At 47.2% G+C, this 18,908-nt stretch overlaps 1 protein-coding gene across 2 annotated transcripts in view; it reads right to left on the bottom strand.

Annotated features, from left to right (window-relative positions):
* COL5A1 (collagen type V alpha 1 chain) overlaps positions 1-18,908 on the bottom strand; it is a 126,807-nt gene that overhangs the window by 87,308 nt on the left and 20,591 nt on the right. For both annotated transcript variants that reach the window (XM_039730718.1, XM_039730719.1), the window contains exons 2-4: positions 10,507-10,674; positions 4,770-4,983; positions 4,032-4,194 (exon numbers count right to left, since the gene is read on the bottom strand). In XM_039730718.1, the coding sequence (XP_039586652.1) occupies positions 4,032-4,194; positions 4,770-4,983; positions 10,507-10,674 (545 nt within the window). The remainder of the gene's footprint in view (positions 1-4,031; positions 4,195-4,769; positions 4,984-10,506; positions 10,675-18,908) is intronic.

Below are 18,908 nucleotides of genomic sequence, written 5' to 3'. Positions count from 1 at the left end.
TTATGGCTCTCAGCTGCACAAAATTAACTCCTCTTGTCTTCTAAAGGAGCCACAAAAGTGACCTTAAAAAGCAATATATTCCTGCTCTGAGCTTTTCCACACATGGGAAAAGTCAGTTCAGCCACTCCAGACACTGCTGCAAACCAAGAGGGTCAAAACCCCACTTAACTTGTGGGACAAGGCTGCAAAATTTTACACAGATGAACCAAAAAAAAATTGGCAGCAAAAGCAGTCACTTGTTCCTAGGCTGTCCTCAGCATTTTTGCCAAAACCTACTCAATTTTTCACCCATGTCCACGGCACAATTTAATGATGCCAACTCCAGCTCTGGAGCCAGGGGCTGTACAAGACTTTTATCAGCACACAATAGCCCCTGGCTGGAAAATCAGGGGACAAAATGGGAAATGCAGCAGGAAAATGGAGCAGCAAGGCTCATTTTGCTCATCACTGGAGTACCACAGAGCAGAAAACCAGGGCTGGGCCCCTTCCTGCTGCAGAAACCAAATTGCTCATTGAGCTTTTTCCTTGAGATGCCTCCAAACAGCCCCACAAAGGGGTTAAATTCAGCCCAGGGATGGAAACATTTCCCTGCCCCAGATTTTGGGGCATTTTCCCCCCACAAAGATCCCCCAGCTGTGGGTTAAGGGATTCCCCCATTCCCTGCTGGGATCCAGCTGGGACAGACCATGGGCACAAAATGGGCATCACCAGGATGGTTTGGGAATTCTTCCTGGCTTTCAGGCTGAAAATGCTTTTTTTTTTTTTTCTGCAAAAGAGCCTTTCCCAAGCTTCCCCCTCTCTCTATTCCTACACTCAACCACCAGGACTTGGTTTCTAATTTATATTTAAAGGAAAGCAAATTAAAAGGAGCTTTTCCCTCTAAAACTGAGACACATTCACATGGTTTCACTCCCTCCAGTGCTGCTACACCACAGGAACCCCTCTGACTGCAGCAGAGAAAGTTTATCCCCCACCACGGGCTGGATTTTTGTCCTTCCCTCTCTCCCTGCAAAATAAAAAAAAATCCCTTTGCAGTCTCATCCCCTCAGACACAGCTTGAATCCTCCCAGCCCTGCAAGAGCCCGTCCTGCCATTTGTAAACTCCTGTTTACAACAAACCCAGCACAAAACTCAACTTGTCCAACCTGGGCCCAGGGCTTGGCCCCTTTTCAACCCTCCCCAGTCCTGTACAGAGACCCTCACAGCCTCCCAGCTAATTGAATTTTAATGAGAGGAAGTCATTTTTCCACTGGAAGAATGTTTTGCTAGAGAAATATTTTGAAACTCCTCTAACCTTTCCTGCCAGGCTTTTTTTTAAAGTGTTTTTTTGGTGTTTTTTTTTTTTTTGCAGTGGAACACGAGTGAGGAAGTTCCCATCCGGGCTCTGGAGCTGCTCCCCTCACAACCCCAGCCTCTCAATAATTACATCTTCCAAAACAAAACGTGTTTGGGGCTGGTTTGATTTCAGTCCTGACAAGGAGGAGATGAATTCCCACTGCTTTACAGCTCCTGTGTGAGACAGAGCCAACCTCAGCCCTGTCTCCAAACCAACCTCACTGGGTTCTTTTAATTTCCAGCAAAAGTGACAAACACAACAAAGCAGAAAACCTCCTTAGCTGGGGTTTGCAGGTTGGGTGGGACAGCAGCAGCTTCGCCTCCTGCACGTGCTCCTGAAACCCTCAGCTTTCCAGGAACACAGAAACGGAGCCCTTTGTTCTGAGCCTGCACAGCTTCTGCTTAGCCTTGCAGAAAGGAGAAAGGAGGGGCCAAAGGAAATGGAGTTGCTGAGATATGAAGGAAATTAGGTTCTAGTCCACTGATTTCAGAAAAGCTTCTTCCACCCCAGTTAAAGCTGCTGGTGGCTTCAGTGGTGCGTGAGGAGGTGAGCAAAAAAAAAAAGAAAATAAAGGATAAATATCAGAACTAGAGGGGGTTTATATCCATCTTGTGTAATATCAGTACATGTAAGACAAAGAAAAAAAAGTATTTTCTGATGACCCAGTTCTTATAAGTGCCAGCAAGATCTGGTAGCTGAGCTCACAGCCAGAACAGGCAAGAGGCTCCTTTGTACCCCAAACCCGAGGAGGTCCTTGAGCTAGAGCAGAGGCTGGACAGAGCTACAGCAGGGATGTATTAAAAGGGTCTCCTCAATGGATCCACCTTGGGCAGCACAAGAGCTCAGCCAGGGCTGCACCCAAGATGAACCAAAATGGTCACAAAATGCTCAACCAGTCATGGGGCCTCTCACTTTTATGAGTTCTGCTCTATTTGCAGATTGGAGTTCATTGTCCAGTTCCAGCTTTAGCCCCTGCAGTCCCATCCTTCTTGTTTTTCTCTCTCCAGCCCACGCTGTTTGTGCTCTTGGGCTGAGATTTGGATCATTTGTCCTTGGTCCCCAGCTGGAGCAGGAATTGTTTTGTCTCCCTGCTCTGTGCAGAGAGCTCACCATCCCTTAATGTGAAGCCCAGACCCACACACTAAAGCAGCACAGAACCTGAAACACAGAAAAGCTAAACCTGAGGCATCAGTCCCTCAGGGTTTAAAGTCTTTTCAGCAGGGGAGCCATGGCCATGGAAAGGGCTGAAAGAGGAGCAGGGAGCGCCCATGAACACCTGGGTTCAGTTCCCTCCCTGGCAGAGGAATCAGCTGCCCCAAAGTCAGGTGAACCCCAAAAACCACCTGGGAACTCCCCAGCTTTCAGAGGCAGTTCTGGAAATCCTGTTATTTCACAAAATGAAAGTGCAGGTTTTCCATCCAGCCTGGATGTGACACCAAGTCCTTCCAGTGGCTGTACTGGACCTGAGCTGGAGAAGAACTCACCACTTTTATGTAACAAATCAAAACACGGCATCCAGTGCTGTAAGATTTGGCAGAACGTCCAACACTTGTGAAAGACACTCCAGTGCCCATTAAACCCAGATTTGACTTTCCATTTTAATCCTTCAACTTCCCAGGGAACGTCTCTTAATTTAATACAATTTCGAGATCCAGGCCTCACTCTGTAACTGGGATTTTGGCAGATCTACCCAGCCCAGGATTCCTGCTCTGTTTACAGCAGAGCAGCTCCCAGATGTTGGTAATATTAAACAGACTGGAACTTTCCCTCTGAGTGACAGCAAAATGAAGGCAAGAACTGGCTTTGCTATGGCTCTGATTAGTCAGGGATAGGAGATATTCCCAGGCCCAGGAGATCCAGCTCTTCCTCTAAATAAATTCCATAAAAATAAAGAGCTAGAGATCAACAGGGCTTGATCACACCCCATTGCACTTGGTGCTGGTTTTAGGAAACAATTCCAGCTCACAAGAAAGATCAAGAACGGGATTCTCATCCCCACGAAAATCTCACAAGTGCAGCAGAGCACAAAAGTTGATTTTGCCAGGGAAATGCAGACATTAAAATGCTGCTGAACTATGGGAAAAAGCTTCTCCCATCTGTACCTTGTCTATAAATAATGCTCTGCCTCTCTGCTTCCCTCCCAGGGGCTCACGGGAACATCCCACCCCTCAGGAATTTGCTTTGCCTTTGGAAGCAGAGTGTGGGAGGTGACAACCATGCCAACCAAGCTGTCAAGGAGAGTCCCCTCGTGTCACAGAGCAAAAGAAGCAAGAATCCATGGCCAATGAGTGGAAAAAGAGCAAATTCCTACAGCCCCAGGGTGAGCTGGGACTTGGGAGGGAGCTGCTTCCCTCAGCCTTCATTCACTGCCCCTGCAGCTCTAAATCCCAGCTCGGGGATGGATGAAAACCTTGTGAGCCCTTCCCAGTTTAAATGTGCCAAGAGCTCCAAAATCCCAGTGCAGAGATGATCCAGAACCCCAGCAAGGGCTTGAAACCAGAGGAGCTCATTCCACCAAGGCCACCTGGCCCCCAGTTTTCATCAGTACCACAAAAAGTCAAAATAAAAACTCAAAAATCACAAACAACAGCGTTCTACTATGGAAAAAAAAAAATCCAAAAATTTCAAAAACGAGCTGGAAATGTCTCATCACCCCTGTGGAACAGCTCCAGAGCTGCTCCTTGCCATGGCTCACCTCAAAGACCTCCTCATCCAGTATCCTGGTGCCGAACACGATGATGCCGTTGACGTCGATGATGGGATGCTCGCTGCGGTCCAGGAACTTGGTGATTTTCTTTTTACAGTCCAGAACCAAGGTGACGTTTTTCTTCTGCACACTCAGAGCCACTCGGTGCCACCTGGGAGAACACAGCCCACAGACGTGTCAGGCTGGGCTTTGCAGGACAAGGCAATGATTGTACAAAAAATGAACTTTCGGGAATTGATGCTCTGCGAACCTTCGTGGAAATCCTCCCTGGGCAGAGCCTAAAGGGTTGGTTGGCAAGAGCAATGCTGATTGACAGCTTTCATCCCTCCAAACCAGGCAGGAGAGGGCCAGCTCTGGCTTCAGCAAGAAGCGGGGATAAAACCACACTGTTGCCTCCCTTTTCCACCCTCTTTTTAAGCCCTGCACAAGCCTCAGCCTGGATTTTTCAGCACAAACTGATTTTTTTTTAAAGGCCCTTCGCAGGAAAATCAATGTCCCTATCCCCACAAGTACCAGACAGCAGCACTGACTGCTCATTTACAATTCTTACAGATGTCAAATTAATCCACCAAAGGGCAAAATGACAGACTGGGGCACCTGTCAGCTGCCAGGGGCGTGCAAATACATTTCTACAGGCACGATTCCTATTTTATACAATGTTCAACATGCTGGCATGGATACAAACAATGAACTGTTTTTTTCCTTGGTGCACAAAATGTCACTTACTTGCCATCTGCTAGGTTAATGCCTCTAAAGAGAGGATAGTCTTCTGGGCCTGGCTTTCCTGTATGGTCTTCATACAGGAATACAGGAGATCTACCCAACTCCACACCAATTTGCTGGATCCCTTGCTCATTGTAAATTGAGATCAAGAAGGACTGACCTCCTTTCTTCGCTTTTACAGTGGTTAGAATGGAGAAGTCCTCTGGGAAGGGGGAAGCTGGAGTGGAAAAGCAAAGAGGTTAGTGAGGTTTCCTCGGAAATAATCCCTACATCAACAGTGCTGTTGTCTGAGAAGCCACGGCTGGTTTGTCCCCAGATGTGTGCACATCAGCAGCCCTAAATGTTTATATAGGGCCAGCTGAAAACGTGGCTTTCCCCCAAATACTCTGGGGTGAAACCCCTGTGCTGGGGAAACAAGAGTTCTACAGAAGTCATTGGCTTAAATTTGTATTTTTTGCACCCAACCCTTCCAAAAGAAGCCCCCCTAAACCTTTTTAGGACACAAAGCAAAAAACTTTCATGGGGTGCTCCAAATGAATTTAAGTTGTCGAAGGGACAGAGGAAATCAAGCATCAACACAATCTTGAAGGGTTTTTATTTCAGGGAGCAGAGAATTGCATCAGGATTTGTTCATTCCAGATGAGAACAGAGGATTTCGTGGTTTTGGCTTTCAGGGTTGCTGCAGACACACACAGAGAAAAAAATCTGAAAAAGGAAATAAGTCTGGCAATCAATGGAAAATGCTAATTTGTCTGCTTATTAAACAGCATCTCATTTCCTGACCTTTCCTCCTCTCAGGAAAGAGCTGTGTCTGATCACAGGTGATTTCTGTCTTTATTTCTGCAAGGTTTGGAGGATTAAAGCCATTAAAGCCTGTCAGTGCAGGGTCAATCTGCAAGGCCAGGCAAACACATTTAAAGTTTCAATCTGAGCATCACCTTCTTGCAGAAACCCAAATTCCTCTCTCATCTTTGGGTTTCTCCACTGTTCAGACTGAAAAAAATGAGCCCAAACTGAAAATCCTGGATGCACCCAAACAGGGCAGCTTGAAAACCACCAGCAGCATTCATAAAGAAGATTTTTTAATCAAATTATACACACAGCCCCCCTGATGCTTCATTTCAGGGTGTGGGGCTTGCAGGGAATCTCCCTCAGGAGCAAATCAAGGATTGCTTTGTCCCTCTGGAGAAATCTTCCACCAGAGCAGAGTGGGGCAGCCCCACCGTGGGGTTTGTGACACGTGTGGCACTGGTGGCACCCAGGGAACACAGGGATCCTGTTTAAACTGCAGATGTGCAGCCAAATCAACCACAAAAACCATCCAGCTCAGTGCCCAGAAGCTTCAAATAGATTTCCTTCACTACTTTAGGTTTTTCCTAGGGAGGGTTTCACCCAGGGAGGGGATGAGGAACGTGGCAGTGGGGAGTTCTTGGCACCACAGCAGAGCTGGAGCTCAAACACAGAAGCCCTGAGCTCATCCTCTCCCTCTCCTGACTGGGAGGTGCTTTAATTTTTAGGAACAAAGTGGTTTTAATGTATTTCTCTGCCTACAGCAGGGAAGGGAATGAGGCAGGAGCTGCATCAAAACTGAATTGCTGCAGAGCAAAGGGAGAATTTCAGGGGGATGACTGAGGGTACCTATGGAGAAACACTTTGTACCAAGTTAATCTCCCTCACCCTGGGTAAATAACATTTGGGAAGCAGCAGAGAGGCCTCCCAGTCAGGAATTAAATGCCATTATATTCTGATTTATCCCCAGGACTCAGCCCCAGATATTTGGCCAAAGCAGTTCTGGTTTTGGTGCCTCCCACAGGATGCCCTGAGCTTTATCTCCCTCCCCTGTGCACAAACCCTCCTGGAGGACTGAGGCAGGACCATACGCCTTCCTGGCTCCAATTACAGCCTACAGATTTGGGCCTTTTATGTAAAATAGTTCATGTCCAAAATTTCATTATGAACCCACAATACAGTACCTTTCAACTTGGACAAGCTGCCAACTCATTAAAAAGCTGCTTTTAATTTTTTTTTTCATTATTATCAAAATGTCTCCATGGTGATGCGAGTTTCTCAACCCAAATAATCATAATGGATGAATTATAGCTGACATTACTCTGTTACTGCTCTGCTGTCCTGGCAAAATAACAATGCCTGCACTGTCAGAGGCAGAAATGACCCGGGCTGCTGAACGAGGGATGAAAACACATCCCCACACACACCAATACTGATAAATACATCAGCATAAATACACCAAGCAGGGAGAAATTGACCCAAATCCCTCCAAAACAATGGAGACACCATCCAACAAAGGCTTGGGGATGGAGCCCTGCTCTTGGATTCACTCCTCAAACGAGCTCACGCTGGGAGATGCTGCGCATCCATCGCTGGGGCTGGCTGGCATCCTGCTCCCACCCCGTGGCCAAAGCCTCCCAAACCCACCCTGTGGGACCTCCCACAGCACGGGGGGAGCCCCCAGCCCTGCTGAAGCTGCAGAGCTCCGGGGTGGGCATGGCTGAATCCATGGGATGCTCCAGTGGATGAGCCAGGGTCAGGCTGAGCATCTTCTTGCTTGAGCACGGTGATTAAAGGCTCTTGTAGAAACTTGTGGCCTTCAAATCTTCAAAACAGGGCAAGTTTGGATCTTCTTCCTAATCCAGGTGTAGTTAAACACAGCCTAAACCAGAGTCCTCCTCCTAAGACCTTCTTCCTAATCTAGTGGTGCCTAAACCAGAGTCCTGCTCCTGAGACTTTCCTAATCCAGGGGTGCCTAAACACAGCCTAAACCAGAGTCCTGCTCCTGAGATCTTCCTAATCCAGGTGTAGCCAGAGTCCTGCTCCTGAGACCAATTACTAACTATATCCTTAACATTCCTAATCCAGGTATAGCCAAACACAGCCTAAACCAGAGTCCTGCTCCTGGTCTGGGAAGGGCAGGAAAGCTTGAGCTGCTGAACAGCAAAAATCAGAAAAGAGCTGATCCCATTCCTGCCACAAACACAAAGAGAAAAGTGGCATTTCCTGAGCCTTTACACTTTTCCTCTTCAAAGCAAAGCTGCTTTCCAATGGTGTCACCAATTTCTGGCCTTTTCCTTCAGACTCTCAGCTGTGCAGTGACTTGTTTTTCTCAGGGGTGACTGTTCAAGCTCTAACAGAGATTTCTGAGAAGGCAAATGACAACTGCAAATTTGATGGAAGCACACAAATGACATTGTGCTGCCTGCCACTGAAACCCTTGCCTTTCTTGCTTCTTTTTCTCTTGCTTTTCTTTCTGGAAAAGCACAGATTTTGTTGGGAAGCAGGACTTCTTCAGGGAGCCAGGACAAAAAGCATCTCAGCGTTTTTTTTTACTCTTTTGAGCATGAAAAAACAAGTTTTGTTTGTATATATGTATTTATATATATATACACACACACACATACATCTTGCTTTGCTGGCTGTGGCAGCAGAGTGCAAAGCCCATGAAATTACATCTTAGAAAAGCACCAACTTCTAATTAGCAGAAAATATTCCGTGCAGAGCACGTTTGCCAAGGGTGCTGTGGAGCAGGGAGGGAAAGCTCTGCTCCAACCCACCCTCCTGGTGACACAAAAGCCCTAAAACCACATCCCCTGGGACACTGCCCTGCCATTTCTTTGTTATCTTTATCCCCTCTCTCATCTGGGGGTGGGAGCTGAAGTCACATCTTGTTGAAGAGATGAGGAAACATCCATGGATCTGCTGGAAAACACTGGGAGTTCTTCACTTGGCTCCTCCCTATTTCCTGAGCAAGCAGCAGAGAAGCCTCAAGGACTCTGGAAGTTTTCAAAGAGGGGCTGAGCTGCTTCAAACACCCCATGGCTGTCCAGGAGATGAAATTATGGAAAAGCTGCTCCATAACTCCATCCAGATCTTCCCACTGGAGGAAGATGCAAACCATGAACTCAGTGAGGGTGAGGATATAAAAGCAATAAGGTATAAAAGAGACAACCAAGAAAATCTTCAACACTGAGCTCTTTCCTAAGGCCAGGACTCAGCTCTCTGCTGACACCAGGATTCAGTTTTTTTCCAGGACTGAGCTTTCCCCTGGGACCAGGACTCAGTTTTTTTCCAGGACTCAACTCTCTCCAGGACCAGGATTCTGTTCTCTCCAGGACTCAGCTCTCCCCTGAGACCAGGACTCGGTTTTCTCCAGGATTCAGCTCTCTCCAGGACCAGGGCTCAGTTTTTTCCAGGGCTCAGCTCTCTGTGCTTGTGTTCCCTAGGTCAGACCTGCTGTGATCCAATCCCTTGTTAAACAACCAGCCAGAATATTCCAGCCTTGTTTTTACTCCACCATTTGCTGGTTTCTCTCACATAAAAAGTGACCAGGCAAGACTGGTCACAGTGGCTACAGAAACTACTGGAAGCTCTCAAATCCACCCCAGCTGGATATTCCAAACTGGAACATTTCCTCTGAACACTTTGGAGCTTGTAGACACCAGGCCTAAAATTTGAAGTCACTTCAGGGACATGCCATGAAGGGACAGGAAGGCACGGCCTGTCCAGGTGGGCACACAAAGATTTTATCTGGCATCAGAAAGAACTTTCCTGCCCTGGGCAGCAATAAAGACAAATTTAGGGTCTGGTTTGCCCTTCTGCAGACATTTAAGCCCAGCTTTAGGTCAGACTGAGCAGCTCCTTTGCTAAGGGTTGGCCATGCAATGAAACCCAGCCTGTCACATGTTGCCCTCATCACATCAGGCTCAGTTTTTAGGTGAGACCCAGCCTGTGCTCCTGCTCACCATGGGTTAAATACAATTATTGTCACAGCAGGATGATGATGAAGGCTGGAAAGAACCTCAGCAACGAGGGGAGGGTTGGGAGCACATCCTCAGCCCAGCCTCCAAGCCTTCATTTGTGCCTCTGCCAGGCTGGGGCTGAGGGATGCCCGGGTTAATTAAGAGCATTGATGGTGGCACAGCCCATTAGCTCTGATTCAGTCAATCCATTCATCCCCTCCCAAGCACTGAGGGAGGATGTGTGTGCCTGCTTAAATTCCCTCCTACCTTTCATACCAGGCAGAAGCAGCTTCCTTTCCTTTCCTTTCCTTTCCTTTCCTTTCCTTTCCTTTCCTTTCCTTTCCTTTCCTTTCCTTTCCTTTCCTTTCCTTTCCTTTCCTTTCCCTCAGGTGAATCAGTGACACCTGAATGCCTTGGGAAGGAACAATTCTGCTGCTGACTGCCTCTCTCAGGCAGGTCTGGGTCCACAACTTCTTCTTACAAACACACAGTGATAATAACTCGGCCCAAAAAATTCAGCTCAGGCAGCAATCAAATGGGCAGTGCTCTTCAAGGGCTTTGTGCCTTCCCCTGAAGAGCCTCCCATCCCTCCAAACAACTTTTCTCAGGACATCTGTTGCTGTGGGCCAGTCTCAGTTATTTTTATCTGGTGATTATTTGTGTTAGGAGGGACAGCAGAGCCCCAGAAGCAGATCCCACTGTGCTGGGCACTCCCCAGGCACAGAACAAAACCCGGCCTGGGCTCCTCTGCCTCTGTCCCCAGCTGGTGTCACCCTGCCAGAGTGAGAGAGGAGGAATTTCCCAGTCTGGGAGGGAGGCACCTCCTCTGCAGTGACAGCCACCACCTCGTGCAAACACAGGGATAACAGGAAATTATTTGATGGATGGAAATCTGCAGCCCCCTGAAAGAGCAAAACCACTGCAAACACACCAGGGAGATGAAGGAATCAGACATTTCCATGGGACAAATCAAAAGCTGGACTCACCAGGATACAGCTGCTTTGTTGGGGCACTGAGCTGAGCATCTTTTGTTACTCTGTAAGCAACATCTGCTTCTTTTGAAGATCTTCTGCTTGTGCAAAACCCCGTGGTTTTTGTGATACCATCAGGTAAATTATGAAAATCTAACACCTTCAAGAGGTCTGCAGGTTCAGCTGCAAAGAGAAAAGGAGAAAGAAGAATTAGGAGACAACAGGGGTGGCACTGCTGGGCTCCAAATGATGCTTGCAACACACAAATCAATCCTCAGAGCCTCAAACCCAGCTGAAATGTGCTTTCAGTGCAAGGTCAGTGTCCCTTCAGGGCAGGGCAGGGTCAAAGGCACTGGCTGAGGGCAGGAGCAGCTCAGCTGTCTGCACAGGAGCTGGGTTTCCCTGGGTCTCTTCAGCCAGCATCCATCACTCAAGCACATCCTGGAGATTAAGCACTGGGCAGGAAATTCCTGATCTGAGGGAAAGGTTTTAAATCAGGAATTTCCCACCACTGCAATACAAACCTTCCCATTCTTCAGCTGAGGCAAAAAGTTCTTTGGAAACAAACACCAAAGCAAGCTTCCCTGAGGGACAGAGGCTGCAGAATAATCCCACAGAGTGTTTGGGATGGCAGGAAAACCCACGGGGAATGTTCTGGGATATGAAGCAAGGTGAGGAGGTAAAGATGCTGCACAAGCTCCCCTCAGGCAGCTCGGGTCCAGGCAATCCCCACCAAATCATTCCACGATATTCAGCAGGATTCCTGCACCCAAACCTGCAGCTGGATGGCCAAAAATCCACGTGTGCTTCACAGAAAAGAGGGAAAAATCTGAATTTTAACTAAAGGCACGAAGCAAGATGCTCCTTTCCTCACTCACATCCCACTGGGCTCTGTCCTGAGGCTCTAATTAGTGAGGAGACCTTGCCTGACATCCCATGGCAGCACGGGCAGGACAGCTTCACCTCCACATCTTCAGGGCTCTGGGACATCAATTAAGTCATGCAAGTGATGCATCTCATTAACTTCCTAATCTGCATCTCATTAACTTCCTAATCTGCTCCTGCTCACGTCAGCAGAGGTGGAGGCTCCAGAAGGGGAGCAGCCACACCTGACTTTAAACCCTTAAATGAAATTATTCTGAATTTTGACTCGGTAGCTGGAGCCAAATGGTGTCAGAAACATGAACCAGCCCAGCAGGGCCCAGAGCAAACTGGGCTGTGCTGGTTTTGGCTGGGGGAGGGCTAAATCTCACCCCAGCAGCTGATGTGGGGCTGCATTTGGGATTTGGGCTGAACACGGGGCTGATAACACCGGGAGGTTTCATCACTGCTTGCACAGACTCAAAGGATTTTCTGCTGCTCCTTCAGCAGCCTGGGGGTGCACAAGGAGCTGGGAGGGGCCCCAGATCCAAGGGATATTCCATGATTCCTGTGGAACCATGCCCAGCGTGCTGGGAAGAGGGAAAAAGAGGGGTACACCTGAAGTGATGGTGTTTGCCCTCCCCAAAAAAATCATTATCTGTGGTAAAGCCCTGCTTTGCATGCCATGGGGGAAGACCTCCTTGCTTTATTCTCCTTGCTTTACCTATCAAACCACGTTAATCTCAACCCACAATCCCACTTTTTCTGATTCTCTTGCTTTACCCATTAAATTGTCTTTATCTCAACCCACAATTATTTATTTCTTCCCCACTTTTTCTGATTATCTTGTTTTACTTCTTAAATCACCTATATCTCAACCCACAATTATTTTGTCCCACTTTTTCTGAATCTCCTGTTTTACCTATTAAATTGTCTTTATCTCAACCCACAATTATTTATTTTTCCCCACTTTTTCTGATTCTCTTGCTTTACATATTAAATTGTCCTTATCTCAACCCACAGTTATTTTTTAACACTTTTTCTGATTCTCTACCCCATCCCACCTGGCTGCATCGTGTCCATCAGCACAAACAGCAGTGAGAAGAAGGAGCACGAGCAGAGCTTTTATAAAATCAGAAATGTTCATTACCAAGAAGCTCAGCCCAGTATTTGCACAGAAAATAGATGTCCATTCTTAGGCAGCTCTTCAAAGTTTCTACAACCCTAAAATCTTGGGCCCTCAGTGAGAGATCACAAACACATGGCAAAGCCAAGGGAGCAGTGCAGATAATAAAGGAGCAGCAAACAGCTGGAAATTTCCTCATCCCTATCAGGCACTGCATGGATGACACGTTTGTCTGAGCTGTCCTTGCCACTTGGATCTTCCCCCTGCCTTCAACCACGTTTTATTCCACACTAAATATCTGCACATCTACAGCCCAAGCAACCAAAATGCAATAAAACTCCATCCCTGCTCAGTCCCATCCCGTGCTCCAAGAGCTGCAGAGCAGCCAGCTCCTAAGCTGCCTCCAACTTTTATTCAGGGAGGAGAAAGGGGGAAAAGGCCCAGGCAAGGGGGAAGGGGTGTGAATTGCAGCCTCCTGACATCAGCTGGCTCCCCGTGCCAGGTGAGGGGTTTGGAGCTCTGTGTGCACATCAGCCAGCCAGAGGTGCTTGCAGGAGCAGGGGGATCCATCCTCTGCAGGGATTCAGCTGGGGGGACAGAAGTGCTGTGGGAATCCATAAAATCCGAGGGGTTTGGGAAAGCTGCAAAAGACAGGCTTCAGAGACAGCAGAACTTACTTAAAATTGCAGAACTGCAATTGAAGCTAAGCAGCAGCCATAAGATCAGTCAGCAGGAAAATTAGGTAAGAAGTAGAAAAGTAAGGACAAATAGAACAATACTTTGTGTATTAATGCTTGTTTAGAATCATTCTTTAAGCTGCAGAAAAGTCCATCTAGTGAGATATTAGGAAGTTCTAAGTTAATAATGGAGCTCTGTGCATTGTTTTAAGGCTTACAAGCAGGTGTTGTATTCTAAATAAGCAAGAATTGTTTTAACCAAAGGTACGTGTGCTTGTAGTGATTGGACAGAACTGCTGGCAATATGCTTTTGCTTTGTGTAATTAGTCAAAAAACTTATAAAGTAAGTTATAACGTTGAGTTCTTGGTCTGCTGCCTGAAACGTGAGCTGATGGCATCTTCCCATTGTCACAACCATGTAATAAAACTGATGCTAGAAAACAAAACAGCTCAAGGCACATTCCAGCCCCATCCCATTTGTGATTTATGGGATTCCCCAACCAACAAAGCCTCTGCAGTGCTCACAGGGACCTGCTGGAGCTCCAGGGGGGCTGGAGCCCCTCCAGAAGCCACCAGGCCCAGGTTTGGAGCCCTCTGAGCAAGCCCAAGCCATGCCCAGTGCCCTGCTGGGGCACTTCTTGTCCCTAAAGGTGACCCAAGTACCTGGCCTGTCCCCAGACTCTGCAGCTCATTCCTCAACAGCCTCTGTGCCCCCAGAGCCACGAGGAACTGGGACAGAGAGAGAGATTCAAGCAGAAAACCAGTCTGGTGCTGCCCAAAGCAGCAGGCAGGAGAGGGAAGCACCTCTGCTCATTTTTGTGATGTGTGGAGCTAAGTTACTGAACTTTAAACTGGCCTTAGGGCCTTTCCTTTTTCAGTAAAGGAACTCCTAATGCAGTTTCTTAAGGCACTTAAAATATATTATACTTAAAATATAAGTATAAATATAAATAATAATTTTAATTACTTAAAGTATAATTAATTTTAATTAATTTAAAGTATAATGTAAATAATATATACTTAAAATATAAGTAAAGGAACTCCTAATGCAGCTTCTTAAGGCACTTAAAATATATTATACTTAAAATATACGTATAAATATAAATATAAATTATAATTTTAATTATTTTAGGTATTATTAATTTAAAGTATAATATAAACAATATATACTTAAAATATAAGTAAAGGAACTCAATGCAGTTTCTTAAGGCACTTAAAATACATTTCTACTTACTTACAGTTATAACTTACACTTCCACTTACTTAAAACTTCAACCTACACTTCTACTTCATATCTACGTGGCTTAATATATCTTAATTTCTCTAAAGGCTTTAATTCAAGCCCTGAGTTCATCTCTCTGTCTGAGGAACTCAGAGAGGTTTGTATTCCAAGTGTCCCACCTCTCCTGAAATCAGGGAGCAGCTGAAGAGCCACAGCCCCTGGTCCCTGAGCAGGATCTCAGCATCAGGAGAATTAATTCAAGCCCTGAACTCATCTTTCTGTCCCAGGAACTCAGGTTTGCATTAAGTGTCCCACCTCTCCTGAAATCAGGGAGCAGATTAAGAGCCACAGCCGCCCAACCCCTGAGCAGGATCTCAGCATCAGGAGAATTAATTCAAGCCCTGAATTCATCTCTCTCTCTGCCAACCCCTGATCCCTGAGCAGGATCTCAGCATCAGGGGAATGAATTCAAGCCCTGCATTCATCTTTCTGTCCCAGGAATTCAGACAGGTTTGCATTCCAAGAGTGTCCCACCTCTCCTGAAATTCATCTCTCTCTCTGGGGAGCTCAGAGAGGTTTGCATTCCAAGAGTGTCCCACCTCTCCTGAAATCAGGGAGCAGCTGAAGAGCCACAGCCCCTGGTCCCTGAGCAGGATCTCAGCAGCAGCAGCAGCCCAGCTGTGCCAGAGATGAGCTGCACACAGCAGCAGCTCTCACTGCTGCCCTGCCAGGCAGCTCAGATGTTTCCTCGGGGTTTTGCAGCCAAATCCAAGCTCAGCATCTCCTGCAGGAGCTGCGAGGGCGCCGTGCACGGGAGGACAGAGACCTGACTGAGAGAGTTCCAGGGGATTTCTCACAGCTTTGCTCCGGGCTTGGCCTCCCTCTGAGAGAGCTGAAGGAGCTGGTGCTCTGTCAAAGCTTCCTTTTGACTCTGTGGGTGATGAATAACACCCCTGTGCAGCAGCACACACTGCAGCATTCTCTGCTCCAGGTGCACAGGCTCCCCAAAGGCACCAGCTCGGTCCCTGCTGGCTCAGCATGCCCAGCACGCACAGAGACAAACCCCCCAAATCAGACCAAAATCACACCAAAAACCTGCAAAGCCCTGGAATAAAACCAAAAAGGAGCTTGACTTCTCATTTTAGCTCAGGGCTTAAACGTGCTCTGCAATGCCCAGAGAAGAAACAACAGTGCAGGGCACTGGAGGAAGGGACAGGCAGGTAAAAATTAGTGCAAGAAATCTGGGTTTTTCTTCATTTCCAAGGAAATGGGGAACAAAGGGATTGTCCCATCCCTGGGAGTGCCCAAGGCCAGGCTGGACAGGGCTGCTGGAAGGTGTCCCTGCCCATGGGACCTCACCACTGCATTCTGTGAATGACCTGATGATGAACCAACAGTGGCAAAAAGAGAAATTAAATCCCCAATCCCTCCATCACTGCAGTTAATCACCATATTTCTGTGATCACCTGACTCCTAATTCTTTAAACACCTGTTAAAATCTGAATCAGAGGCTGCTGGTGTTAAGTTTGAACTCTACCCTCACCCAGCAGAGATTTTATTCTTCCTCCCACTTCAATATTAGAGCAAACCAAGCAAGATTCTTTGGAAAAAAACCCTGGCTTTGGGCTGGACATCCACCTGCCACCACCACCACAGCCAAACCCCCCTCTTGGACTCAGCCAGGGTCCAAAATCCCCCCAGAACCCCAAATTTAAGCCATTATTAACACCCACTAGGAATATCTGAGCCCACCAAACCCCCCTGCCTGGGGGTTCCCAACCCTCCTTCCCCTGGCTGTTCTTTAAGGCAATTTTTTAGAGGAAAAGATGCCTTAAACCCTGCTGATCCTTCAGGACATGTGCAATAACAAACAAGGATTTTATTTCAATCCATTACACCTGTCAGTCACAGAGCTCAGCACAGCCAGCCCTGCTTCAGCCACTGCAGGTCAGGGAAATGCTTTCTCCCCTCAATAATTAATCCAGAGTTTCATTTCCCCATCCTAATTTTTGGTTTCCCCTCCTAAATCCATCTTCCCTGGCCAAGGGAAAATAAGAAAAAGAATTAACTATTATTCTCCCCTCAAAAAAAAAACCCCAACAAAACAACATCAAACCAAACCGAACAACCCCAAACAAACCAAACCAACAACAAAAACACCCTACAGAAAACCCCAAGAACCCAATGGAAACATTGCTCTGGAAATTCAGTGCAAGAAGGGAGCTGCAGCTCCTGCAAAGCACGCTGCAAATCCCAGCCTCAGCCTCAAGTCATTCATCTAAGCCATATTTATGCCTGTAATCATAATTTTTAACACCTTGAACACCCCCAAAGCACTGCCACAAGTCACTGATGTGTTCCTTGTGCATGTCTGTGTTCCCAGGGCCTGAAAAGTTACAAATTGCAGGCAGCAGCCCTCAAAACAAATCTCATTTTTCAAGGTCTTTAATTAAATCCCCATCCCCGAGGAAAGCCACAGAGTTTGAAGCTGTCACTGAGCTGAGGAGCTCCTGAGGCTCAGCAGTGCTGGGCACAGACACTCCCAGTTCTCCCAGTGCAGGGAACTGGGAGCACTGGGCAAAAGGAAAAGCCAGGCTTCTGAACAAAGTCTGGGCTCCAGGGAATTCTAAAGCTGAGCTCTGCCAAGCCTGGTCTAGGGAAGGTTCCCTGCTTGCAATGAGATGAGCTCGAAGGTCCCACCCACCCCAAACCAGGCTGCGACTCTGCGACAAAATTCAGGGGAATTCCTGGAATCTTCCTTCAATTTTTTTGCCTTCCACCACCCTTCAAAGTGGAAAAAATTCACCAGGAGACACAAATTTACTGTGCACTGCTGCCCTGTTGTTGTGTCAACACCCTGAGATGTTTGGGGGTCTGCAGGAGGGGTGGGCAGCCTGAAAAGGGAGAATTTTTTTCTATATTCAGATTTGGAGCAGGCAAAGAACATCCCCAAAACCTTCATGGCTTTGTGGTGCAGCTCTTAGTTGTTGGGGAAGATGAAACAGGAAAGCCTTATAAATATGATTGGCTGGCAAAAGATTCTGAGAATATGGAAAAAATTCATCTGGAGAAACAGATTTACTGTGCACTGCTGCCCTGTTGTTGTGTCAACACCCTGAGATGTTTGGGGGTCTGCAGGAGGGGTGGGCAGTCTGAAAAGGGAGAATTTTTTTCTATATTCAGATTTGGAGCAGGCAAAGAACATCCCCAAAACCTTCATGGCTTTGTGATGCAGCTCTTAGTTGTTGGGGAAGATGAAACAGGAAAGCCTTATAAATATGATTGGCTGGCAAAAGATTCTGAGAATATGGAAAAAATTCATCTGGAGACACAAATTTACTGTGCACAGCTGTCCTGGTGTTGTTTCAACACCCTGAGATGTTTGGGGGTCTGCAGGAGGGGTGGGCAGCCTGAAAAGGGAGAATTTCCTTCCATATTCAGATTTGGAGCAGGCAAAGGACATCCCCAAAACCTTCAGGGCTCTGTGGTGCAGCTCTTAGCCACGCTGTGGTTTGTGTGCCATGGTTTGGGGCCATGAGGTGAAGAATGAAAGAATGAAGAGTGAAAAAGCATTCCCAGCTCGTTCCAGGTGCCCTCTGCAGCTCCCTCATCATTTACCAGCAGTCCCACCAGGCTGGGGATTGCAGCCCAGGGATGCAGATTCACTGGAATGGGTTTTTGTTGTATGTGAACAACAGAAAATTGTCATTTTTTACTCCCAGCAAGCAGTGCCAGCAAATAAAGCCAACAGGGATCATTTCAGGAGTAGTGAAGATAATTTCAGGACACTTTCCTCTATCCCAGGGTGCTCCAAGCCCTGTCCAGCCTGGCCTTGGATGCCTCCAGGGATGGGGAATCCACAATTTCTCTGAGCCAGGGCCTCCCCACCCTCATACAGAAGCTGTCCCATATTTTTAACAGAAGGAAATGTTTTCCAGCAGAACCCCAAGCCATGAGGGGTCAGAGCATGAGGAGGGACAGGAGGAGCCACTGCTGACCCCAAAGCTTCAATCCCAACCTGCAAACCCCACCCGAGGTGAGGAGGAAGCAGAGAATCCCCATGGACTGCTGCTCCCCTGTGCTCCAAAGAAACCCTTCCCCTTCCAGCTTCACCAGCCTTCAAGTCCTTTTCCAAGATATTTTTAGCCCTAAATAAACACTCAATTATTGCCTTTGCAGGGCCCAGCCCCTTCCCTGAGCTCTGGGTTTCTCTCTCCCCAGAGGTTGCCTTGAATATCTGGGCTTAGATTTGGAATCAAAACCAAGAGGTATTTATATATCAAATCCTAATTTAGGGATATTCTATTATTCCTAGAGTTCCTGTGTCAGCACAGGGACTGCTGCTCCACTGTGCTCCAAAGAAACCCTTCCCCTTCCAGCTTCACCAGCCTTCAAGTCCTTTTCCAAGATATTTTTAGCCCTAAATAAACACTCAATTATTGCCTTTGCAGGGCCCAGCCCCTTCCCTGAGCTCTGGGTTTCTCTCTCCCCAGAGGTTGCCTTGAATATCTGGGCTTAGATTTGGAATCAA

This window comes from Passer montanus, unplaced genomic scaffold, assembly GCF_014805655.1.
Source record: "Passer montanus isolate IOZ18808 unplaced genomic scaffold, ASM1480565v1 scaffold73, whole genome shotgun sequence".
In the NCBI taxonomy this organism is placed as follows: Eukaryota; Metazoa; Chordata; class Aves; order Passeriformes; family Passeridae; genus Passer; species Passer montanus.
This window is presented reverse-complemented; position numbering and strand designations above follow the sequence as displayed.